Genomic DNA, 27,688 nt, shown 5'->3' with positions numbered 1-27,688 from the left:
TATTTTAGTTGTAAAGCTAGTTACAAGGCGTTGCATAAGCAACACAAAGACAGTGCTTTGAATTTGCATGTCTTCCTCTTCTGCATTTATTTCTGTACATGTCTAGTTGAACACAATGTCTTCATATACCATTTTACATTTTAAATATGTACAATAACATTGCCAATTTTCAGACTGATTTTTTGGCAGAATATTTGTGTGTTTTGTTTTCATTGCTGACTTTGCAGCATGTTTCTTTAGTTTGAGAAAACCCATTCAAAGTTTCCTTTAATGCCATTAAGTTTACAGGCTATGTTCAAAATACAAAACACTTTTAAAAGTGCAGTTAAAATCAGGGCTTTAATTTATTAAAAATTCATAAAGATTAAAAACCAGAAAGCTAGATTCTCAACAGAATATCATTTATTGTTGTTTTTATTTGAATTGAGCCATAGTGATTTATCAAATTGAGGATCTCACCTTTCCAATATAAAGATAAACCTTGCTGTTAAGAATTATTTGTTCAAAGACAGCAGGTCCCTTTAGAGGACAGTAATAATACTGATGTTTACCTATTCACTTTTAATAACATGTTCACAGAACAGAATGAAAAGCCATTCCAGAAAAGCAGACTGAATAATTAAAATCTAATTATTCTAAATTGAGGTATATTTATATAATACTATTCTTTCTGTAGGTCTGTACTTGAAGGAGTGTGTGAAATGCAATCTAAGTAAACTTACATTACTACCACTTTGCTCTACTAGAGTTCAATTCTGCACTGTCTTCAAGCATGTAAAAGCAGCCATATGAATGATATTTTTAACTGCTGGCTTTAAATAAAATTTTAAAAAACAACAAACTTGAAATCAAGTTGCAGCCTAATATGGCCGGCCACCTTTTTAGTGAGTTTCAAGACATTCCAAATTTTGAAGATTTTTCAGTTGTTTACTTCTGAACTGTTGATTATGAAAAATATTACTCCTATTCTTAAAAAATATCTGAATTCTTAAATGAGATTAAACTTTCTGATAAATAGTGAATCAGTCCTTTTCTTAAATTAGTATTGCCATGCTCTGTTCAGGTTGGCAAATACTAAAAGGGAAATTTTGTGTGAGGATAAGAAACACCAGGTGGTTATGGTTAGTTTATTTTGAATAACAAAATTTGGAAGAAATATTCTCTGTAACAGTTCCATTTTTGGGCATAGCTTTCATTTACTTACTGATTCAGAATGATGTTTTCATAAGTGATTTCTGTAAGTGATTTGATATTCCCTATTCTGTCTACTCTGTGTATGTACCTCACTTCCACTCAAAACATTTTCAAGTAGGAAAACAGGCTGAAGAATCAGGGATTTTATCACCTTTAAAATTTTACCTTTATATCTTGTGTAGGTGGTTTGGAACACGGGTAAGATATAAACAAACTTGATAACAAAACATAAAGAGGCAAGAGCAAACTGCCTGGTGCAGCTTTTTTTACAAAGGGGTGTTTTAGCACAAAGGCTGTGTGAGCCTTGATGTTGTGGTCACAGAATCTACTGAACTTTCAACAGTGGTTGAGAATTGAGTACAAATTGGATGCATTCAGATGCAGCAGCAGCAACTGCTTATTAATGGATTTTTTTTTAAGAATCAAAGAAATCCTTGTCCCCTGAGCCAGGGTGTCCATTTGTTAGTTTTACTTTGCTGTAAAGGATATTAGTAGGAGAATATGCAAAATAATTGTTCTAACTTCTTGTGAAGAAAAAAGCAGAGAAAATACATATGTCTGAAGGTAAATGAGCTCTACAAAAATAAGTTTTAACTGCTTCACCAATGAGGCTAACAGTAATGCATCTTCAGCCTTCTGTAAGAGTACTTTGGAATTTCACATCTTAGGAAAAGAACTATTATCCTGTCCAATAAATAACTGGAAATGTACAAAGTAAGGAATAATTATGTACAGCATTGATAAAACAACCACCATATTAGCTTAATGAAATATAACAGCATTACCTTTCTTTAGTATAATGTCTTAAAATTAGTAATAACTTGTTCTGCTCAGATCTTAACTTACACAATTGCACAGTTCCCTTTCTTTGGATTATTTCTTTAGGCCACAGACCACTTCCATTCTTCATCTGATGAAAAGATGTCATTCCAGACTGTGTAAGACTCTACATTATCTGGATCCTTGCTGCCATGCAGATATTTCAGCCTGCCAGAAATACAGCTTCATCGGAGTCCTTGCCACTGTCTTCACTAGGCACGCAGCCACCCCCACTTGGGGACCTACAGCTTAAGTCCTCCACACCAGACTCCTGGTCACTGTTGGCTGAGAGGTCAGGATCAGAGCTTTTCAGGTTATCCTGTGTCAAAATCAGGGCGGAATCTTCATCCCCTTGAGAAGGGCTCCGGGATGGGAATGATTTCAGATCACTGCTATACTCCTGGGGAGTGTTAGCTAAGCTGTTGTTGGAGGTATACAGTCCAAACTGTTTGCTTCGGTCTTGTTGCTTACTCTTGACTTTATTATTACCTGATTGTGATTTCTGAAGATTTGCCAATCTCTGAAATAAAGGAAATAGGATTTACCATGAGGACACATTTAGGGTCCAGAAATCCTCTTATATGTCCTTGCTTTTTTCTGTTTAAATAAACTTCCAAAGCCCAACCCACCCTTTAAAACTGACTATTTGCATTTATGGAGTATAAGAATTGCACAATTTGTCACATACCAATGCTGAATTACAGCATTCTTCTGAGCTACAATTCCCTCTGAGTTACAGAAGGATTAAACTTACTTTCAGTAGTACTTGTGCATCAACACAGGTAAAATTTCATCCTTAAAGAAAAAATCCACTTTTGTGTCTTAAATGCAAAACAATCACAATAGTTTATCTGAGAACAAAGAGGATGGTTGAACATCCTCCTTCCAGAAAAGGATGTCATGTGTAGCGGACTCTGCAGCATATGGAGCTGGGTTTAATTTATCATCAGTTACCAAGTCTGGGGTATCAAGCTCAGCTGTTTATTACCTCTTGCAAGACTTCCAGCTCTTCCTCCAGCTGCTGAGTTTCTTCCTTCACTGCCATCAGATAATCAGTAACTGACTGTCGAGGATGCAGCCCCTTTTCAAAGCGGTTGTACATACCACTCCAGAACCTGGAATTGATGGCAAGGTCAGCAATTTTCCTATTTAGTGAAGTAGCCTCATGAGACTTCAATGCACACCTTTTGTTTTGTTTTGTTTTTTTCCCCAGACACATATTGTCCTAAATTATCTATCCATGCTTGTTCATTATTAGAGTGCACGTAAGTTTGTAGACTATTTAGCAAAGTTCATTGTTCATTTGCATTTCCTCTATCCTGAAGGTGCAACTCATAGGCAGCTGGACATAAGCAGCTCAAATTAATTCTGATAGACAATAGAAAGAAAGATGAATGTAGTTTAGACCACAACTGAGAAAGGTTTGCTGAATGCAAAACTTCGCAAGCTTCTTTTTGGTATTACTGTTCTACGCTATGGGCTTTAGAGCAATGGTACCTATAAAATAGCCAATGTTAGTAAAGACAGTTTTTCATATTTGTAGTTCTCAATTGTTGTTCAATTTCCCGTGAACTCAGCTTTGGAATTCTGTGTTACTCTGGAGCTTCTCCTGCCTTGCTGGCATAGGGCCACAGGCAGGCCCTGGGTGTGTAACCAGTTCACCAGACAGGTTAAGTAGCAGAGCCCCGCTGTCAGCTGCAGCTGTCTGGCCAAGGAGCTGACAGATATTTTTGGAGCCCGTGCATGCTGCTTGGTGGCTTATTATTCCTATCCCAATAATATACTATTTAAATCACATTCCCCCTTAAGTTTATCATCTGATAGCTCATGCTTGGAAATCTTTACACACCCAAGTAATTAGATTAAAATCAACAGGATTACTTATCCATTGGAGGATCTGCTGTATCAGTACTTCTTTTATAAATCCCACTATCCCAAAGAATACGATTAATGACTATTTTTAAATTGTTTTAAAGTGGATGTGACCTGGTATATAGACATGAAAGAATTCAATTTCTGTCATTTAGGATTTTATTGACTTTTTAACAGGTGCTATTACTCGCAACTGGAAAACAAACTGATCAGTTTTACTTAAATGATAGTTTTAATGAATTTCTATTCACGTTCTCCCAAAGTGTGTTAAGAGTAATGGCACAATTAATTAACTCAGAATGTCAATGGTAACATTTCTGAAGAGATGGTATTTTGTTATATTTTGATGAAATATCAGAAAAAACTTAACTTCGTTTTATCTGATGTAACATCATGGGCAAAGTCTGGGGTTTTTTTACAAAATACTTGTTTTAGCAATGAAATAATATGATTTCTTGAAAAGATCCTTTTTACTTTTGACACCAATTGATCCAAACTAACATCACATAATCTTGGAATGGAAGAAGTTAAAGTGACTGTAAATTTAGAAACAGCAGATGACAACAGGACTGAAAGAAGCATTTCTCAGTGGAAGAAGTGAGTAACCTTGAAATTAGGACACACAACTATCAATATAGCTTTAATCTTAATCTTCTTTTCAGACTAATACTCTGTTGTGGAATGGTGCAGAGGTGTTGGCTCACTATGAGCACACAAGGAACAAACATCCTGCATCTGAGACTGAATTTACTCTCTATCAATGGCCTTATAGAACAGGAAATACTTATATACAGAGGCATTCTGTTCTGTACTAACCCATGCTACAATTCCCAGCAGCAAGTGGTAGTACCTACTTGTACAAGAAGTTGCATGGAGCTATCTGTGGGTGCAGGGTCCCTTGGGTTTGACTGTGGTCTGACCTGTATAAAGGATTCAGGTAATCGGCACGATTTTTCCACAAGTGAGCCCACAATGAATATGTTCTTTCTTTGATTCTGAAAAACAGTACATTAAATAAAAATATTTAAGCCTGTAATAAAAGCCTATTTAAGCCTTTTAATAAAAATATTAAAGCCTGTATTACAATTCAGGGATAGATAAAGCTTAGCTGCAGCATTCTTGTCCTCCATACTTCCAGTTTACAATCAGCTTCCTTGACAGAATTAGACTTAAGTTAGAAGCATAGAGAAACAGAGACCCAAATTCCCTTGCAGCTCACTAAAAGCAAAATCTGATGCATTTCCCATAAAGCAAAAACAGCTAGAATGAGTAGGTGGAGAGACTGGTTCCTTTGTGAGGTGGAGAGGATAATTTCCATAAAGTGAGTTTTCAGACAGATCTCCGCACCAAAGAGATCCCCACGTTTAAAAGCACTCCTATCCCACTGAGCTGCAATTTCTTACACAGTTGGGTCTTGGGATGTGGTGATCTGTGAAGGTTTTGATTTTAAATGGACATTCACTGTGGCTGCTCTGCATTTGAGCAGTGAAAGGGAGCAAATGGCAGCAGCCAGCAGTAAGCAGCACCTCCTCTCATTACTACTGCTGACATCATCAGGCTGCTTGAGAAAAGCAATGGATGTCATCATGTATCAAGGACCCAGGGCCCTGGGAAGCAGATGCAAACATGAGCACTGCCAGGAATCATGATGCTGTCTTTGTTTGGGCCTCAGGGCAGGTAGATTAATTCATAATTGCTTTGGGGCCAGAAGGACAGCAGAAGGACAGTCTGCTGACTCAGTCCTAGGGAGGGCTACCAGACAAAAAGGATGTTCATAAGGAAGTACCTAAGAGAGCAGGACTAAAATGTCCTGACATGAGATCCAAAGACAGGTTAAAACAGAGAGGAGCAGTAACTCTTAAACTGAGAACTTAGCTAGAGTTACCATAATTTCATACTGGAGTTACAGGGCCAGCTTGCCTTGTATTTAGTCAGGGCTGCAGTTAAGGCAGGCCCACATGGCTGAAGGCATAATGCTCTCGTCAATTTTCACTAATCCCTGTCACACACACCATGGATTATGCTCCCAGCACAGCTACACTGCAGAGGATCAACTTTTTTTGGTATTAATCTGTGTTGCCAGAAGACACACACCTTGTGCCTTATGAAACACATGCATGCAAACTGGAGAATGTCTGACTGCTCAATACACCACCAGCCACAGAACCCCATGCATAAATATGCTATTAAAGGAAGCATTTTCATACTTCAGCTCTCTTCTCTCCTTCTGGCTGTTACACAGGAAATTTCCAAACTGGCAAGAATAGATATGATGCTGTATGTGGATGAGGAATCTTTCATTGAATTCAAAGGCACAAGGAAACTGTTCCATTAGCTGCCAAACACATTCAATGAACTGGTCAATAACAGGTGATATCTCCTTTGGATCTCCATCCAAATTGCCATACCTGAAACAAGACAAGATACATCCAATTATAACCTGAATTCCTGTAAGAAAACTGAATTAACTAACCCCCACTTTAGTGTGCAAGGTACATCCTAGGCATTCATTTCTAAAATCTCAAGTATTACTATATTTTTACTTTTAAAAATATTGCAAGAATCATGAAGTAGAATGGAGGCAGAATTGCAAACAAAAAAGCCTCTTTAATTGGTTGTCTTGTTATATTACAGCTACAAAAAGCTGGCTGCTGCATAGCCATGTTTTAATGCTATCAGTATATATTGTACCCTGGTAACATAAGTTATCAGAAGAATGGCTGAAATGACTTAATGACAAAAGTGTGCCTAAAGACAGTTTCTTAATAGTAGATTATTCCCCAAACGAGAAAACTGAGCAGGAGAGCTATCTGCTCTCATTATAACATCAGCAGAAAACAGGTTAAAGCTGCCCTCTCTTGGTGAAATTTCTAGGAAGTGGGAAATGTTTACATGCTGCTGTGACTGTCAAGTGAACATGAAACTTTCTGTGTATAAAAATGCCTCTTGGAACCACTTGCAATGAAGAAAAGGAGACTGAAAATAAAATACACATAGAAATAAAAGGTATTTTGTTAGTCTATATAATAGGAAGAAGCATTTTCAATCAATTATTCTCGGGGGAGGGAGGTTGGGGGGTGTATGTGCATTTATATTTACATATGCCAAGAGAGAAGAATTTTATAAATATCTAAAATTGAAACTTCTATTACCATCAAAGAAAATACAGCAATAGTGAACAGCCAACCAAAGCTATCAGTGGTTATTGCATTTCATAATACCTTGTGCCACTGATAATCAAAACCAACTGACAGTATCATATGAACTGTATTAATTCCTATGGAATTTCACAGGTGCTGTGAAGATGCTCAGATTTTCTGAACTTTGTTGGTTTTTTAAACTATAACAAATTTATATTCAAATCAAGCAATATAATGTAATTGATCCCCAATATAAAAATTGCATTTTTAATTTTTAAAGAAAATAGAAGTAAAGTCATGAAAGAAAGAAAAGGTGAAAATGTACCCATGTTTAAATATATTAAGTCTTCAAACATTTTTCATTACATTATAGCATTTACATTGGATTGATGTTCAAAATAACTTGTTCAAATAAATTACCCACTTTGCCTGACATTTCTGAGCAGATCTTGCTGGTTTTTTAGAACAGACTATAACAGGAAGAGTATATATTATGTAATAGGTAAGTCACAGACATGCCTAAGATTAAGTACTGCCTTGGAAGATGTAGAAGCCCCTTTGAACAGGGACTTATGTGAGGGGCCTTGGCACTCAGAGGAGATCTGCTGGAGCCCAAAGGTGTTTTGCAAGCAAAATACACACACAAATACTCACATGGACCTCTCAGTGCTCACAGCAGGACTCCCCTTAGCAGTGCATATATAGAAATATTTCACTCTGACTTTTCCAGGCAGCTAAATCTCATAGTTGGAGAAAAGAGTATGACAGTTTCCTGGGGCATTCTGTTGCTGTGTTTTATAAGGCAGCAACAAAGAAGAACTGGAATGGCAGCAGATACAGACTACATAAACATATACATATATAGAGAGGAAAACCTTAGCACTGCCTTACCTGTGGTTAAATTTGTGGCCAAAGGAAACCCAGTCTTTCTCAATTAACACCTGAAATGAGAATATTGCATTCAATGTTGTGGAGTGGAGCTGACATGTTGAAGCAGGCAGCAGGGTGGTGTAAACAAGAAGTGTTGGAATCCCAGTTAATTCTTAGAATTATCAGAAAAGTGGCAAGCAAGAACAATGTAAGCAAGCAATATTAGAATACTAAGTAATTTTCAGAACTGGCAGAAAAATAATGAGCACTGCTTGCCAGCTCAGGGAAACTCTTCATGGATGCAGAGACAGTGCCAGTATTTCAGCACAACTTCAAACATCTTGTTTCATTGCTTTCTAAAATGGAACTTATAAATGTCTCAAACATCTTTTTAACATGTGACCAGTAACTTGATACCCACTTCTAGATGCTTTACTACTGCTGATTGACCTGCGAAAGGAGCAGATTTTCCAATATAGCTGCTCATTGCAATCTAATGTCTAGAAAAGGCTTACTTCTGACACTCAAAATTAAAATGTTCATTTCAAATGACTACAAATTCTTGCTTTCACAAATGCTCTCTGGGCTATGAGAAAGTTTCTCAGTGAAGATTAGGAAAAAAAAAAACCAAAACAACAAACATAGGTGACCAACTGATCCCCACCTTGAATAACGTTTCATAGAGAAATTGGGAGACTATAACATGAACATATAGAAGCCTTCCCTCTTACTTAAGAGAAACAAAACAAAACAAAAGGGTATATTTATGGACAGTTTGTTTCCTATTTAAACAAAGACATTCATCTGAAGTGATGCCATACTACTTCATTTACTTTGTGAGAACCCGCTTACCATGAATCCCTTCATAGTTCTGTAATATGGATCCAATAGAAGGCTTGCTACAGAGCAAACCTGGGCTGTCCTATCCCAGCCATCAGAGCAGTGAACAAGCACACTCACACCTTCCTCAGCCACAGCCTAAGGATACAGAAAAAGTCAGAAAGTTCACAAGCAGGGAGGAAGACAATGGCAAGAGAGAAAAAGTGAGACAAGAGCCATAGGGAAAGTATTCATTTGGAAACTTTGAAAGCTCATTCATTTTTTACTCTACCACAGAGTTCTTAAATAAAGTTATTTGTCTCATTTGAAAATCAAATGAAACGTTATAAATTTGAAACATTATAAATTTGAAACGTTCTAATTCACCCCAGGCCATGCAATATGGTGGTTGAGAATTACCTGTTTATGCTCCACTACAGGAAGATGTGGGATTTGTTTCAGTTAAAATACACCAATCTGTCAGAGCAGACAACTACCTACAACAGATTCAGATGCTCCAACATATCTCATGCCACTTACATGCCACTAAAAGCATAGCCATACTTGCAATATGGCTCCTTATTTTTCATCTTGATGGTAATGTCATTAAAGGCAATGTCTGCTTCCAATGCCATCACTAGCCTGGACATCATTGCAGCACACTGCATTGCACTGGTGACATGCTGTAAAGGCTTCTGGGGAAGTCTGTGGTAGTAGGAAAATTCCACATCTAATAAGCAAGATTTTATCAGTATCTTTAATGTAATAATTGGGGAGAGAGGATTCCATTTTATACATAAACACATAAAGAAGAAATTGTACTGAGTTCTCCAGAGTCTGGTGTTGTATTATTTTTAGAATTTGAGGGTTGGTGGTTGTTTTTTTTAATTCTAAGGGTTTTGGCTTTTATCATTTCTAAAGAGAACTGCATTTAGGAAGTAGAAAATAAAGTAGGTTAGGAAAAATACTGTAGAGGAAGAAAAAAAAACCATTTATGTTAATTTTGGGCTTAATAGGGAAAGAGAAATAATAATAAATTATCTATGTTTATCTCAAGAGACAAAAATAGTACCCCTGTGGGCAGAAGACCAAGAACAGAGAACTGAGAACCGTACAAATAAGAATGGGTAAAAATGCATGTCAGAAGGCACTAGGCTAGCAAGCATATGCACAAAGGATAATAAGACTAACCACTGGGGAAAAACTGCAAAGCTAATGTAAATAACCTTATTCCTATGAAATAATGAAAAGGAGTAGGTCTGGGAGTAATAATATGTGTATTTATTGCACAGTTGCTGTTCAGGTAAGAAACTACAGCTGCCTACCGAGAAGGAAAAAGCAATGCAAGAGAATCAAGCAGTTAGTGAGGAGAGAAACCCATGAATTTTTATCTGCAGAGTTGTGGGCAGTAGGTCATGTGAATAAAATGGCCAATAAGAAACTGTAATCTCAAAAATAAGAATTGTAGCAGTAAAAGGCAGAGCACAAGTTTGGGGGCAACAAAATTAAAGCTACTGCTGGAAGATGACAAATGTCTACATTACTTTGGGGGAGAGTAGGGGAAATTATTTCTTATTAAAACCAAAACTGTTTTCTGGAAGAATTTTCAAGTAAATAAAAGTAGAAGTTGCTAAAGTTTGGCCATGGTAATACACAGGAGCTGGTTCAAGAGGTGAATTTGGTTGGTTGCCTGATAACTCAGAGGAGATAACACAGTAGCTATATATTGTGTATAATATAACTTATTGTACATTATATATAGCTATATGTATATATTACAACTACCACTTCCACAAAGAAAATGCCCAGAAACCAGTGGAGGAGGCAGGGCAAATAGGGAAAGAAACAGTAACAATCACTCTTGGGGAGTAAAGGACATTCAAATGTCTGCCACAACAAGACACAGGCTAGTAGAGGCTTCAGCACAAAAGAACTCAAGATTTTGTTTACTATTTTAGAAAAGCATCAACACAACAGCACCTAAGAATCATCTCTCCTCATACAAAAAGCACTGCAAGATGGGCTTTTTTCAGGTATAACATCACTGAAGAGATAACAGAAGTTACTCATAAGCAGAGAACTTGGTCCTCGTTTTCTGTATCTGCTTACTCCAAGTTTTGTTCTCATTTTACACACTTTACCTTTGCAATAAAAATGCCAGCGTCCATAATGGCTTTGATATGCTTCAGCCAGCCAGAATTTTCTAGGCCCCACAGAAAGTCACTCATTGAAGGTGATTTCAGCTCACAAACTGCAAAATAAGATACATTTTAAATGCATAAATGAATAGTAGTTAGAGTCCCTTAAGCTTCATTGACTGTTCAGCCTCAGAGTTACCTCTTCTTCAGATATCCACTGTGTAAAACATGCATCTTTTGAAAAGAATGCTCATGTTTTGAACATCTCTGCCAAATTTAACCTTTGAGAAACACATGTATTTGAGAAATGGGGCTGGGTCAAATTTCACCCAATATATTGATTTAATTTAAAAAGAGAAGTTGTCATAAAGCCTATTGCAAACAAATCCAAATCCATTCTTCCCTGAAGCATGTATTTTCCAAGACTGTGTTGGGAGTGAAGTTTTCAAACCCCTGGGAGGATTTCATGTGTTTGATGATGAGGGCTTGGAAACAGAAAGCATTTGATTTCTGCTGTTGGACAGCAGACAGACACCTAAGTGGTTCCCCTGCCTCCTACTCCCAGCACCACCACAGATGAAGGTGCTTGAGTTAAAGTGGTTCACTCTACAATTCTCCATCCCTGAATTAAAGCTTATTAAAGCTTCACTTGGAGTCAAAAAGTATTCTGATGGTGAAGACAAGACATAATCCATCAAGGAAAATATTTTCCTGAAAATCTTCCAAACTCTATGCCACATTTGAAGGAAAAAAATTGCCCAGTTTTTACTCTAAGTTCCTATTCTGCTGAATCCAAGTATCTATTTTTTAATAATGGAGTTTGTGGTATCAGAAGAAAAAAACCAATCAGAATTTAAATAAGGTACCTCAATCCAGCAGAACACATACTGAATGAAATTTGCTGCAATCTATTTTCAATACTAAGATGCTAAAATCACCCCATAAAAAGACTACATCTTTATTTTGATCCATGTAGAGTTATACTGTCTTTTAAAGAAAAAATATATTAGCCAGTGAAATTAATTTTCAGAGTACAGTGAAAAATACCATGGCTTTTACTGAGTTAATGTATGATCTGTCAATTACTAATGTCTTAGTAAGTCTCTTGTGGTCTGGAAATCTTAAAAGACTCCTTTATTTATGGCCATTATGGCCCCTGGCCAATAGCTTTATTTTCCTTCAGTGTAATTGAAATTTAATTTTACAAGCCAAAGACAGAGTATATACCATATCTGAACTATCTGATTGTCCTAACTCCATTTAGTTCAGAGGCAAAATGGCCTAATGTGTCCATACAAAGTCTTGCAATGTTTATATGTAAGGCCCCTTCCAGATGGTTATTTTAAAAGTAATTTTTGGAGGATATTTTTAAAGATGCAGAGATAGCAGCACTGAAAGCAAACAGCTTTTCACATGATTAATGTTTCTGTGCAGATGGAAGCATGACCAATTAGTGGCTGAATACTGGCTGAAGCTGCTGTCTCTATTTACAAAAGCCCAAGGTAAGGCTGAAACAGTGCTTTGCTCATTCCCACTCCGAAATTGGGGTCAATATTTGCTGACCACTTCACTGTGCAAAGTTCATACTGTCCTAAATGCATACACTGTATATTTCACATGACTTTGGCAACTGATCTGGACCCTAATACTGAGTTCAATTATGAATTCAGTTATCCTAAAGGGAAAGGGCATTTCCATCTCATCAGAAAAGGTACTAAAATCTTTGAGAAATATGGCCTGCTTCATGCACAGGAAAATCAAGAGCCAAGAGGCAGAGCTCTGGGAATTCCAGCAATGCACCCAAGTCTCAGAATGGGAGGAAGATAAAGGGCACATGTTGGAAACTGCCTCTCCCACCAGCAGAAGCACCAGAGGGGTGTGCTGGGCTAGTCCCCCATTCCTGGCAGGACAGCCACAAGCAGAGGAAGGGTTACTGTGGGCCAAACCCACTGGGTTTCTCACTGCCTGATCGGTCCCAGAAGTCCAAGGACCAGGGGGCTGCTCCTACATCAGCAAGTGCTGCTCCTGGTCTGAGGGGAGGAGAAGCTCATATTTGCTGTTTAAATACAGACAGGGAGCACGTGGGGCCATCACCTCAGTGCACAACACACGGGAGTCAGGTCTCAGCTGGCCCTGGGTGTGCAGCACAGCCCACCCCATCCCAAGTGCCAACAGCAGCCTCAGGCAGACCTGGGATCTTTAGCAGGAAAAGTCCCTGTGTAATGTCATTCTAATGTTAAAAATTGTTTCAAGGAAGTTTGCATACAGGATCAAAATATTTCAAGGTTCTTCACATAGACCCATCTGTAAATGGAGAAAAATAAAAATCCATACTATACTTTTTTTGAAAGGAAATTCCATCATGTTGAAATGCATTTCACTTCCATAGGACCATCAAATCTCAAAATTTTTTGCATATTCTGAGAAAAAACTTATTCTAAAAATTTGATAATTTTATAATGCTGGTATAATTAGCCAAAAATCAACATTTTACTAGGGTAAATATATGTTAAAATAAGATAAATTGGCTTGAAATAAAGTTAGTAAAATCACAAAGCTGAAAAATTTTTCAGCTACTAAAATAAAATATTGATATTTTTATAAGTATAAATGTATTTCCTCACCTTTGCCCCCCGCCCCCCAAAATAATGAATAATTAAGTGAATACATTCCTAATATAAGTGCATTTTCTAATGGAAAACTGAATACTAATTTTTTTTTCAAATTTTCTTAGCATTGGAAGTTATTTAAAATTGTATATTGCAAATAATCTGCAGTCTGGCATGTGAAGATCCTCTTGTTCTTCACTTCTGCTTAGCACCAGTAAATTGAATGAAACTGGCCTTGTATTTCAGCAACACATCTGGCCAAGTATATCTTGATGTCCTCTTTCATGCTGTATACTTCTAAGCAACAATACAGCTCACATTAAACTAAAATCAGTTTTCATCAGTCCCATTTGTCTTTTCAAAGGTTTTATGCACCTTATAAAGTCTTACCACAGATCATGAGCAGCAGACCCATTCTGTAAAGAGTAGTATGATGCTTTACTTGAGATTCACACAGGTACAGTGATATTGCTATTTTATTTATGTATTCTTTTAATTATTTACATCTTTTTTATTGATATTGATAATACATCACTAATTGATAATTATATATTATTGAGGTATTAATTGATAAAAATTTAAAGCCATATTAAATGTGTTTTATCATCCTCGACAGCCTTTTTGGTTCTAGGTCTCTTTGTATGCTCAAGTCAGATAAAAGATCACCAGAAAAACAGATTAAGAGACACATGCAAATGGAAAAAGATAAAAAACTACCTAGCATCTTCCATGAGGAAAGCCCTAGTACACTAAAAGTCATAAGATTTTTCTTTTAAAAAGTCCTTAACTTCTCTGATTTCTAATCTTATCAGTCAAGTTGCTACATGAGAGATTTCAACACAGCAAATATAAAACCCAGTAAAAAAAGCAGATGTTTTAACCATATAGCTTACTTGAAAATAGATGCTAAGAATTTGTGCCCTCCAAGCAGCCTGAAGTGTTAAATGCATTTCAGGTTACCTTGTTACATGCAAGTTTGGGCCATGGACCAGTCTCATGAACTTCTGGCTCAAAAATTATACACAGTACTGCCCGTGCAGCCAGACTGGTTGTTTACTATTTTAACATTGATAGTTCTGAGTTGAACAAATAAAGGGACCTGTTTACTCACCCAGCCTATCTCCTAGCCAAACAAGACTTCCTAGTGAACAAAAAATCTGTTTTCCCCACCACTGTTTTCCTTAGACCAAGAAAACTCTCATGAATAGATGTTCTACCTGCATCCCACTTAATGCTGGTTTCCATAAAATGCTCTAATGTGAAAATAGAGCACGGCTTCCCTATAATGGAAAATTTAAGCCCTTCTTAGATTTCAAATTTACATTTGCATGCACTCAGTGGGAGACAGATGAAGAGTAAAAGAGCATGGGCAGAGCATCAAGTCAAGAGTAAGATAAACGAAGCTGATCTGGGAGCTGATGGAAGTTGTTGTTGATGTACATGAAGTAAATATGGACACATGGTGGAGTGAGCACTATTTCCTATTTGTTTGTTAAAAATCAAGGATGGCTTATTTATCCCTGCTCTTTTCCCAGATGACCTCTAAACAGTTATGTACTGCAAATAAGAAATGGCAGAACAGCTTTGCTGGTTTAAATACTGCTAACTATTTATAAAGCAAATGGTAATAATTTCCATGGGATATTGAAGATGATGAATTGTTACATTCATTGTCTGTAAATTTCATTACTAGACCTGATGGGATATGTTCTATGCAGGGCATGAATAAGTTTCTGTTAAAATTCACAGTCTAAAATGCTCAACTACCTTATATGAAAATCCCACCATAGTTTTTCTGAGCTTTAAAAAAAATCAGCTGGTATTTTCCACTAGCCTCGAAGTCAGCAATAAGGGATTTTTTTATTTCACCATCAAAATGTAAATTTCAAAAAAAGACAGACTAGCAGTAAGGTGTACAGAATTAAAATTAATTTTGTCATTAAAATATCTGGATTTCAGCCAGGAAACAAGGTCTTTTCACAATTAAGAAATCACCAACCAGTATTTGCCATGATGCTCCATTGCACAAGCCCCATTAGCCAGCAGGCAGCTGCATGCAGCTGCAATAGATAAAGATTGCTTTCCATACTATTTTTCACTGCTGCTGATTACAGAGCAATTATTCTGACTTCTTTGACAGAAGGATCAATTCTTTTCCTCTAGTTCCCAATAAAGTTCCCAATGAATATTACCTTCAAGCATCTTCTGCAGACTATTTCTCATAACATGGATGTTCTCAATGCCTATGAATTGAAACTTGATGTTGGAGTAGTTGTCTTCATTTTCATATCCCTTCCCTGCTGCTCTGTTTGCCATTGCATTGAGCTGAAAAACATAGGGAAAATTGGGTGAAAATCAGTAGCAGAATCTTTTCAAAACAAACCTTGCGGTCAACAGCAATAAATCAGAGCAGTTTAAGCCAGTCACAAATAGGAAGCATTTGCCACAATGTCAACACAAGGGGCTCTGAATCGGGGATCTGTTCACAGCCTATTGCAGGGCGCTGGGCTGCTGAGTCTCTGATGTCCCTACTTCATTCATACCCTTTGAGTGAAACTTCATTAGTGAGATTAAAAACAAAACCCTCATGGCTTAGGCAGGATTCCCCTGCAGGAGCATAAAGGTTTTGATTTAAAGGGCAGTTTTGGTTTTATGTTGGATCAGCATCATGTTTGCCAGCAGAACCCAGGAGGTGGCAGTGTCTCATCTGCCATGCCACTGGCTCAGAGCCTGTGCGCACTCTAGTGTCGCCCAATTTACTGTAAATTACTGCTCAAACCATCCAGAAGCTGATACAGCTTACTTCTTTGAAGCTTGCAGTAATGAACAGGGGGCTGGAGTCGTTTTTCCTTATTTTATAGTAATTTGGTAAGACTACAAAATATTTGAATTGACAACATTACCACAAAAATTTCCACCTGCAATGCACAGCTATCAAAGGAGTTGCTGTGCTTTGGCAAAAATACTTTCAGCTGGAAGTTGAAGTTTTGTCTCCAAATCTGTTACTTGCTTCCTGGCATGGGAAAGTGACTAAATACTTCTTTAGTTCAGTTTTCTCAAGCACAAAATTAAGGCTGTGGTTTATGTTTATTTTCCATCCTGTTAGAACTCTTGAGTGGGAAGGAAAACTATCTGCCAAGCTCCTTATGCCAAATTTTGATATTTGGGCTGAAAACTAAAGCTGATAAAAATGAATTATGTACTCCTACTTTTTTTATATAAGTCTTTTAAACTAAATTATTCTTTTATTAAGTATCTATCTACTTTTTTCTAAATTTCCTTTAGCAAAATCTCGCTGTGCAATGGAAAAAAAATATCTTTTTGCATAAAGTCTATGCTTTTCTGTGAAATTCATGCTGTAGTGCTGGGGGTCTTACAAGTTCCCAAGAAATATGAAGGCTCTGAGAGTGACAAAGCAGCTCAAGTGGCAGAACCTCCATGCCTCCAAGCACAACTAACAGCTTCTGCTCAGGAAAGATTTAAGGAATAAATAATAAAGGATTTATACTTCATTGGGCATCAATTGGACAAAAAGTGACTTATCTCCATTTCAGTGAGAGCCAATGCTCATGAAAGAGTAAAAAAAGTCTCTCTTAGGCATTGCCTAGGGGACAAGAGGCTGTGCAGATAACTCCGTCTCCAGTTTATTTCCCAATAGTGCAGGCAGTACTATTGATTCACTGCTTCTGTGGTCACATCTGAAAGTCACAATAATATATTTCAGTGCTTAGCTAATGGCATCATGGGATATACAAGAATGTCTCCTTTTCTGACCTCTTCCAACCCAAAAACACATACTCCCAATATTCAATTTTAATTTGGAGCCAACACACACAATTGAGGATTGATTGTCTGATGCTGTCTTTCCTCAAACCAAGATGAACGAGCCCAGCTTTTTGACATTATATGTCAAAAGAGGTTTCCAAGGACCAAACCTGATATCTTAACTTTCAAAGGAAAGAGCTAAAAAGCTACATTTGTGGACCACCATTAGGAATTGAAGCATTGCATGAATTTCATGACACAACAGAAGGAACTACACTCTGGATAGGAACCTGGGCAAAAATCCAACATTTTTGATTTATAAAAATCTTGGGCAAAATTTCTTTTAACTTGTAGTATGCAATTCAGGAAAGAGCAGGAACAAAGAAACTCCATTCTTGTCTATCACCAGCAGTCTGCTGATGTTTTGCCTATCAATGGACAATAAAAAAAACATACAGCCTGTGAACAGCATGTCAGCTAAGGACAGAGTCCTCTGCGTGACTTGCTACAAAGATATAAATTATCTGCTGAATCCTAATCTTTCTCTTTTGAAGTTGACATCAGTGTTCTTGTATAAACAAAATGAGGCAATCTCTCTCTGCAGCAGCCTATAGCTTCAGGAAGAAAGATCTGTACAGATGAGTCTCAGCCTCAACAAACCCCTGAAACCTAAATGAAAAACATCTATGCTCTAACTTAACCCAGTACTCAGCACATAAATACCATTAACTGTTCCTGCAGCAGAGCAATCTTATCACAAATATCCTTTCTTAAAGGGCAATCTGAAATGGCACTCTTTGAAAGTAAATAAATATAAGGTTAAATTTGCAAGGCTTTCTAACACTCATTTATTTTAAATACTGTCAGTTGCCAAACTTTGCAGCTGCCACAATATTTACTAACAAGTTTTCCACATCATCTACCAAAATTCCATCTGCTGCTCTTAAAGTAGTGGTTGTGAAGCTATCTAAATTGTGCATGTCCTTGATTAATCTCAGTGAATATGAGGATACAGCCTGTAAAGGTAGAAACCCTCCCTTGCAAGATTTCCTGGCATTTTCTGTAATCTGGAGGATAACCAAATCCAGTCTTGTTATAATGTGTTTTGTCATAAACACTAAGTCTACATTAGCTTCTTCTGTGATTACATAGAGAAATGACAGTGGCTTAAGTAAATTTGTATTTGGTGATCCTGATATACTCAAATGAAGTGGAAGCAAAGCTTTCTTCCACAGACAAATCTTTTGTTTTGAAAATTATCAATTGCAATGAAGGAAGAGCACTTGGGAATACTGAATTGAAGGATCCATCAACATTCATGATATTTATAAGAGGCTGGTTCTTATGAGAAGTGAGGCAAACAGCTTTTTAACTGCCTACAGTTAAAATGGAATGGAATGGAAAGCCTTCCACCAGACTGGATATCTTATCTTTACATTTGTTAAAGGTTCCCTGAGGAATGCCAGGAAGCACTTCCACTGATACCTATCCAATGCTATATGCTCTACATTTATAAATGCATTTTCAGGTGCAAAATTGTAACAAGGCTGTCTTTGGCATCTGGCATCACAGGAGCTTTGTAGATCTGTCTATTTTTGCTGCACAGAGAGTGGTAGGAATCTGGTATACACATTTATTTAGATAAAAACCTTTTTTTTTTTACAAAACAGTTAAGTGAAAACAGTCTTCATCTCCTGACTAGCTCCTGAAGAAGCCAGCATTGCTGGAAATATGCTGGCATTCATGGCTAAGTGAGCCTAATTCAGTCTCTCCACACCCTCCACAAAGTTTGGGCTTTTTTCACTGCACACAGAAGGTGTCTCAAAGTAATTTACCAGAAAAAAAAAATTAAAGGATGGCTCCTTCCTGGTACTACCTGGTAAAACATTATTAATAATCAAGTCAGTAAGTCATTAGCAATAAACCAACTGCCTTAAATAGGGAAGAGTAGCAATACCATCAGACAGGAAACAAGCTATAACTATTATTACACATAGAAAACTGTAAAACAATCATTATTTAGGCAGCTAGGTCTGTACTTCATGTCTAATGCCCTTTCTGAACACAATGGTACCAATCCTTTCCTAGTGCTCATCCCAGTTCACTTGCTTCAGGACCACAAGTAAGCTGGTAGCATCCTTGTCTTCCCAACAAAACAGGGGGAACCGAAGGTAAAAGTAGTTACCAGATTACACAGCCCTCGGTGTGACTTGGGTTATGAGACATGCCAAGGCCCTCATTGCCTCCCATTAGAGCTGTGAGCACTCACAGCACCTTCCCACCAATGCTCATGCCTTCAGTCACCAGCCATGCAGGTTCCTTGTGCCTGCTCCAGCTCTGCCAGGTTTGCCCTTCCTCACTCCATTTCTCATGGTTCTCAGTTTTACTCACCTTGCCCTTGCCCCTCTGTCTTCTGATATCAGGATAATGAAATAGCGTCCTTCTTCCTTTTCCTCAAACATTTATTCTCCTTTTTTTTTCTTTTTCCCATGCTATAGATAATCCTATACCTACAAGGGATTCTGTGGAGGTTTGCCTCTTTAGTTTCTGTTCTTCAGAGACTTTGGTAACTTCAAGAGGAAAGTTGCTGATAGTATTAGAAAGAACATATCCCTACTCTCACCTCCAGATACTGAAGCCTAACTAGTCTTTATCACCTTGAGCTGTTTGCTAGCATGACAATTTTGACACACAGATTTCTTAGCTTCCAACCTCTTCTACATTATTATTGAGTTTCTATATTTCTCCATACCATAATTTTTTCTAGAGCTTTTTTCTTGTCCAGAGGTTTTTATTCAATTATAGATATGGTATCTGATGTCACTTTTTATCATATTTCAGATTATCTCTCAAAACCACCAAAGTGCTGGAGATATTTAAAGGTCTTTTCCATTCCTGTGATCTCAGTGACTTGTCTTTCTTTAGCCTTATTGCAGGGGTCATTGGAATTTTCTCACTTCCAGGAGAAATCATTCATGGAGAATTATAGTATAAGCAGTCAGAGGTTTGCAACATTACAAACAATTCCTCATCAGAAATATACTTACTTGATAGCTCCTTTGTGTGTGTAAACAGTCACAACTACACATTACTTACTTTCCTGTGTCTTGACATTTTGCTAAGAAAAGGGAAAGGTTCAGTGTAAAGGAGAAAATTCTCCCAGAGGTAATAATGTGTTCAAGTTCCTAATTAAGATTCCCCTGATAAATCCTCATGTATCTGTGGAGTTAGACAGGTGCAACTAAGATCAGAAGTGACTTGGTCAGCCCCTCAGGTTGTGTTCAGGTCAGGTTCCCTAATGGATCCAGCCCAGACTCAGTCTTGCCATGTGCAAGAAATGTAATGTACTTACTTTGGGCCGAGTGTCAACAACATAGATGAAATCACTGCCTGGATTGGCTTTTCTGATGGCCTGGAGCATCTGCTCATCTTCAAGGCATCGAGCACTAAAGCCAGATAAAGGCTGGCTGCTTCTACATATGGAGGCCTGCAGAAATGAAGACAAACAAAAAAACCTTACAGAATTATAAAGTAGATATTATTTAGCATCCAGAAGCATTTACAAAACCAGATCATTAAATGTCTGCATAAATGTACAATAATTACATGAGAAAGGCAGAATGGTAAAATTAATAAATGCATTATTTTTAATTACATGTTAATAAATACATTATTTTTTTAAAGGCAAAGAAGCATTAAACAATACAACCTCATTGGCCCAAGTCTAATCTTGAATCTGAATTTTAAGCTATTTTAAGTATTGTATTTCCCTAATGTGGAATAACTCCAGAAAGGGGATATCTTGAGGATGAGTACAGCCTTGAAATCATGAGAACATTGATATAACATAAAGAATAGGTCCTTTTGTACTCACACAGGTACCAGACTGATTACAGCCAACCTACACCGGTGCCTGCTTTACTAAACAGCCTGACAGCATGAGTCCAGGAAACAAAAATGTATGACATGCAACCAGATCACCAATGATGGGGTATTTTTAGCACTGCCTTAGGACAAAGACCTCACTGCATAAGAAGTGGGTCAGGCAGCCTCACTCCTGGAGCACTTGTATTAAGCTGGGCTACTGAAGGAGGCAAGAGAGTTTCTCCACAGATCCATCAAGATCACCTTCATTCCAGATGAAACCAGGAAAGAAGAAACAAAATGGGAAATAGGTGGGCAGGGAGATTTTTATTTTTGCTAGGCAGAGGACAGCTAGATTTATAGAAGGCAAGGGGATAATATGCACACTTTCTAAGCACTGAACACAAGCATGAAGAGATTCTGCCTACTGAAGGTCACAACCTCTGTTGGCTATCCTGCAGATTATTTATTACTGTGAGAAAGGACATGCTTTTTTAAGTCACATCTTTGAACTATCAGTAGTTACTCAGTAAAGTGTGGGTCTTTAAGAGGGAAACCCAGAATTGTGTGAGACCCTGTTCATACTTTATTAATGGTTTTTCAAACGGGATCTTGTTATTTAGAGTTTAGTCTTCTGATCAGCACATATTCCAGTGATTTATTACATGCTACTGCATAACTGAACAGATAGTTCCAGACTTTGATCTTATCATATTCACACAGACTGTGTAAGATGCAGAGGTGTCACATCACCACTGAATTTGTCAGGATGAAGGAGCTGTGTGAAAGTTCTGTCTATGAAGGACTGAATGTGTGGTACTTGTCTCCTCTGCACGCAGCAGGCTCTTCCCAACTGCTGATAAATCTTACCCCTTTCCTGCCCATTACTCTATTTACTGGCAACCTCCAAACTCACAAGGAGGTATTTCCTCCAAAATTGCATTTCCTAGCTCTTTAAACTATAAAGGTTCCAGGAGTAAACACAATACTTCAGATCCTGGTACTTTGAACATTAACCCGAACTTCAACCACAGCAGGGAAACCATTCAGGCTGAAACATGGAACTCTTCCAAGATGAATTACTGTATATTAATGGTAATCTACCTAACCCTGAAATCTTTTCTTTCACTGAGGTTTGGAAATGTCCAAGTGTTTTGAATCCTAGATATCTATATTTGGACATAGTTGATCATGCAAAGTGATTAACTCTGAAAAATTTAACATGAAAAAAATGTTTTTAAAGTATTTAATTTATGCAGAGATTGTATTTACTATTTAAATCTTCCTATTCTCCACTTCATTGTAAAATTCACTGATCTTTATGGAAGCAATGCTCTGATGAAATACAGGGTAAAGGAGTAAAAATAATGTCTCATTCCTTTTTTCTGAAGCTTAAAACTATTATAAGGGCTGCTGTAAAGGCAAGACTTCCATGCAAATTGTAGCTTATGATTTCTGCTTGTGACATTCTGCAGAAATATGTCCCAGCATGTGTGGCAAATGCTACAGAAACCCTGTAAGCCCAGACTAGCTCTGTCTCTTGGAAGGTCTTGACCACTCCCCAACTCTAGGGAAGACCTCTCAGTGCCACTCTGGATTGAAGTCACACAGATCCTTTGAGAGTACAAAGGGGACACCATTCTCCAAACTGGTAATGACAGCTGAGCTAAGGCAGTCCCTAAGGGGCTGGAACACAAATGTAAAAACACCCAGTTTGGGGATTCTTCAGTCCAAGGATCTCCTTTCTCACCTCAGCTGCCAGAAACAGAAATAGAAGTAGTCTAGGTACAGGGTTTTTTTCCCAAATGGTTATAGACAAGTGAAGCAGTTCCTTGCCCCTTTGCTATGGAGAGGGGAAGGTGGAACTCCTCACTTGCAGACAAGGAGAATCTCTTCAGCAAAACCACAACACACTGCTCAGCCAAAATTTAGTAGCTGTTATATCCATCCTTTCTGTGTCTTTTCACAGATCTTTTCTTGAAAAGCTGCTCCTGATTCTCTAACTGATGCAAGCATAATTTCTGACTTTCTTGACTTCCTCAACTTGCTCTCAGGCTACCAGATGCAAAATTGCTCTGTTCTCCTCCCAATCAGCTACTAAGCTGCCTGCTACTGGCCTTTGCTGCTTTGCCACCCGTGTCTCAGGGCCTCTTGTACTATTCCACTTCCTTGTGATACAGGGATCACCTATTTTTTGTGTTAGCTGGATGATGAAACTGGGTTTAAATGTCTGCATTAAATGTCTATTAATGAACTAATCACACTAACCAGCCTACACTAATATATTTTTTAATTAAATAAGCACCGATTTTGTCTTGTAAAACCTTACTAGAAGAATTATGAGGCCAAGGCCAAAGTAAGCAAACACTTTGAGGTTAGAAATTCACACTTACATTGTTCCCCTTGCAGTAGTAGGAAAGAGCTGGGAAACGCCTTCGGCTGCGAAATTTGGAACTCCCCACTATGATGTGTGCAGTTGCAGACTTTGGTACATAGACTTCTGTAGGATAGGAGTCACAGACCTGTGAAAGGAAACTCTGTTTGTTTGGTCTGCAAAGTACAAGTAGCATTAGCCATTTCCACAGCAAAAACCAATATACCAAGGAACTCAAACCTCAGGGAATAGTCTGTTATTATTGTATACATATCACTGCTGTTCCTCAAAACACTATTTTGAAGCTGGAAAGTGTTAATCCTAACTTACAGATGGAAAAACTGAAGCAAAAGGGTTGAAGGGATGTATTTCCAAGTGTTAATTCATGTCTTGTTGAGAACAGACAGGTTTAACACACATTCGCCCCAGAAAGGATTTATTATTTACCAAGGTTGCATTTATATCTGCAGTATCCTCTGTAGCAGAATTTGGGAGTAAGGATGGGAGTGGGTGAAGTTCTCAAATACTCTGCTAGGAGGGGACAATAATGGGAAGGCTATAATAATATAGCCAAATAATAATAGAGCCAATTTGGCTCTATAATAATAGAGCCCAATTTTTCAGAAAATTTTATAATAAAAAAAGGACAAAAATAGGGACATGTTGACAAGAAATTAAGCTACATGAAATAAGGCTACCAAAAGCCCTGACAATGCCTGCCACTTCTGAGAGGAACCTGATAAGCCTGCAAAAAAAGCCCCAAATTACCTCTGAAGACAAGTGACACCACAGATGGAATCCTGTTTTTACCCCCTTTTCCTGATATTGTCTGTAGCATTCTGACTGGGGTCAGAAGGATATTCAGTATCTCCCTTTGACTTTCTGAGATGACTAAAGCACTAAGGATGGTCAGGAAAAAATTATTTTCTGAGTCAAGAGATATGTAATGAAAAAGAAAGGAAAGGAAGGGCTTGTGGTTACAGTTGTTGCTGTGGTGAACTGGATTTTATTCATCATGACATTTTTTCTACACTTTATCTTAAAAGAGATCGTACTTTTTTTTCCACTCATTTTAACAAAAAGAAAACAAACCCTGATAGCACATTCAGTCTTCTCTGAGAATATCACAGTCCTTCCTTAACATGGATATGTTCCAGCAACAGAACTATTGGAGTGCATGGACAAACTTCCTTCAAAAATGTCTTGGTTATTATTTTTCACAATTAATTAACATTAAAAGGTCTTCAATCATACAAGACTGAATGAGGAAGGACAGCAGGCAGCTAGGAAGATTTATGACCACAAGATCACTGTGAAAATCACTGACAGCCAATCACAGATGCTTCAGAAGGAGTGTGGGAACAGCCAGTGAGGAAAAAATATTGCCAAGCTCACTATCTGGAACATTTTTTTAATTTTTTTTTTCTTAAAATGACTACGTAGTAATTTTACATAGCCCTACATATCAAGGAAACTCTTATTCACACACATAACCTTAGGTATGACTTAAACTTCTTCCCAGGCAGCTGAACTCTAACATTTAAAACACAGTGGACTTACTTTCTGCTCTTCATTTCCACATCTGTTAAATGAAGAGCCGTCCTTTCTCTCACTTTCTGTGTGCCATGTTATGCAAAGTAGTAGAGTAACTGCACTTTACTACATGTGTGTACAGCACTGAGCACAAAGAGATACTGCCATTAAGCACTATGGTGGTCCTCAGTCAGGCTGCTGATTGGTTGTACAGACTGCCTCTGTGACAGAAAAATCACAACAACTTACTCCATAGTCTCTGTTTACATCACTAATCTGCCAATAGCTGTTTGGAACACCCATCCTGTTATATTCTTCATTGAGATCCACAAGCTTCCACCCTTGCTCTCGTTCTTCTTTATCTAATTTTGGATTGAAGGAGAAGCAGTACAGCTCTTCATATTTCACTGGGAAAAGAAATAAGCAAAGAAACAGAAAGGGTAAATGACTTCAGATTTCTCACCCTGAAATCACACTTCAAAACCAGAACTTGGCATGGACCTTGATGCAGTTTCCTTTCAAAGAACACACTTTGCTTTACAAAACCACATATCCTGCTTTATATCTACTGTCAAGTAAACTTTGAAAGTACATGCTCTTTTGTTATTTGTATATGTTCCAATGTATGTGCCTTAAGAGAAGTGCTACTTAAAATGTACTGTTCTGCTAGTCTTCAGTAGATTTGTAAAAACTTTCCCCAGCACAAAGACAAAATGTCAGCAATATGCTTTCATCCAAAGAAAACTAAAGCCAGTGCCAGAGTAAGCACTTGTTCTTCAAAGGAATTTGCTATCTAGAGGTAGTTTAGAAGTCCATTTATTAATGTAACATCTATCCCGTGGCAAAGAAAAAAGATATGAACAATGGTCTTTGCAGCACATTCTTTCAAAAATAAAAACCAGATACCTCAGTAGTCATTTCCCTAATTAGGAAGGTTTCCAATAGATCCAATGAAATCGTAGTTTTGTGGTCTGCAAAATTCAGTCCTTGAATTAATAGCAAATACATTCGAGATGCACATGATGTAATAGCATAAAAGAAGCACGTGCTACATGAAATATTTAATCATCACCAGGAAGCAGCTATGCCACCTGTCCCCCTCGATCAGGTGTCATATATGAAAGTTTGGTGGTGCTGGAGTTTTTAAACTTTTTTTAGGAGTATGTCTGCATTTAATTAATCCTAATCCTAGTGACCAGTGGCAGCCAGACACCACTGCCATTGAATCCCAGCTGCTACAGGGATGTTCATGTTAACTCTGTCAGGAACATACTGAAAATCAACAAAGTCTTGAGTAGGGAGAAAAAAAGAGAATGATTTCCACATTTTCCAGCAGTTTAAACTCCTTCTGTATTCTCTAATTTCAAACTTCTGGCATGGCACACATTAGGAAGACAGTCTGGTTTATTTCTCACACGTTAACCTAAAGTTTTAGCACAATCCATAAATCCAAGCTGAGCTTTTGGTAGCAATTTGAGCTCCTGTTTTCACTGCTTTGTTGTCAGAAGCATCTGGATTTTCTTTCCAATGGACCTGTTGTTCACAGGCACATGGAAAAAATCTACCTATGTATGCAGGTTACTTATGGCTGAAGTCTGCCTCAACATTATAAGTATTATCACATGATGGTATCTGCACATAGTAACAAAAATGTTCAAGTATTAGTAGTCAGTGCTTAACCACATATTTGCCAGTATTTATAGGACCTTTACCAATCTTTCAGTAATTTTGCCATAAACATCTGCAATCCTGCTATTAAACATGGAGTATCTGATGGTAAGCTTGTTTTACAAAACGGCTTAATTAAGCAAAAAGGCCAAATTCAGCTGACAGCTTGACTTTATTAAAATTCTAGCAAAAATAAAATTAAGGATAATCTTCACCTTTACTGTAACTAGAATATCAGATAGCATGGAACATGTTAAACTGGTATGCAACGTGAGCTTCTCTCAGAACTGAATGAAAAGAACAGAGCAGAGAATGTCAAATAGAGCCTGAATAGGTCAAATTATCTGCTCATGGAGTAAAAAGCACCTTCTAATGCTGAGTAACCATATTATCCAAAGGAAGAACAGCTTCATGCCCTGACAAAATGACAGGGAAGAGCACAGTCAGGTACAAATGACTCAGCTTGAATCAGAGCCTTCTAATTTTGAGTAGGTAGGCAAGATCTTATCCTGTCTCAAATCATGATCAGATAGTTTACTGGAGAAGGAAAACTGCTGTGCAGCTAAACCATGCAAAGAGCTAATTCTACAGGGCTGTTACTGCATCTTCTTTACTCAGACCTTCTTGTCCACTGCAGTCAGTCACTGAACTTGTATTCAGGGTCCTCAGCTACTCTTCCTTTCATCATTCTGGTGCATAGCAGCACACACACCTCCTCCTACCTCCAAGAAAAAGGATTACAGTATCACATGTCTTCCAGCATACATGAACATGTACTTGCAGCTGAGGTGCATGGAATGAGTCCAGATTTTCATCAGCAGAACCACTGATGGAATTTTTCTAATTGTTTTAAATTTCTCTGATTACTTTCACCCTGCATCACCTAGCTTACCAAGTTACTTCTGCTACACTTAGGAGGTACTACTGCTGCTATTAGTACTTTCTAAGGCTCAGTAGCTGTGCTGGTCGACTGTGCAATTTTTGAGCCCTCTATACAGTAGATAAAATTGGTATTCTCCTAAC

At 37.7% G+C, this 27,688-nt stretch overlaps 1 protein-coding gene across 1 annotated transcript in view; it reads right to left on the bottom strand.

Annotated features, from left to right (window-relative positions):
• Positions 1–320: 320 nt before the first annotated feature.
• MTMR7 (myotubularin related protein 7) overlaps positions 321–27,688 on the bottom strand; it is a 41,321-nt gene continuing 13,953 nt past the window's right edge. The window contains exons 4-14 of the mRNA XM_066548386.1: positions 25,247–25,404; positions 23,484–23,612; positions 20,579–20,713; positions 15,654–15,786; positions 10,856–10,965; positions 8,748–8,873; positions 7,917–7,966; positions 6,093–6,293; positions 4,740–4,880; positions 3,002–3,128; positions 321–2,533 (exon numbers count right to left, since the gene is read on the bottom strand). Of these exons, the coding sequence (XP_066404483.1) occupies positions 2,177–2,533; positions 3,002–3,128; positions 4,740–4,880; positions 6,093–6,293; positions 7,917–7,966; positions 8,748–8,873; positions 10,856–10,965; positions 15,654–15,786; positions 20,579–20,713; positions 23,484–23,612; positions 25,247–25,404 (1,667 nt within the window). The 3' untranslated portion in view covers positions 321–2,176. The remainder of the gene's footprint in view (positions 2,534–3,001; positions 3,129–4,739; positions 4,881–6,092; positions 6,294–7,916; positions 7,967–8,747; positions 8,874–10,855; positions 10,966–15,653; positions 15,787–20,578; positions 20,714–23,483; positions 23,613–25,246; positions 25,405–27,688) is intronic.

The sequence above is a fragment of the Molothrus aeneus genome, chromosome 4, assembly GCF_037042795.1.
Source record: "Molothrus aeneus isolate 106 chromosome 4, BPBGC_Maene_1.0, whole genome shotgun sequence".
In the NCBI taxonomy this organism is placed as follows: Eukaryota; Metazoa; Chordata; class Aves; order Passeriformes; family Icteridae; genus Molothrus; species Molothrus aeneus.
This window is presented reverse-complemented; position numbering and strand designations above follow the sequence as displayed.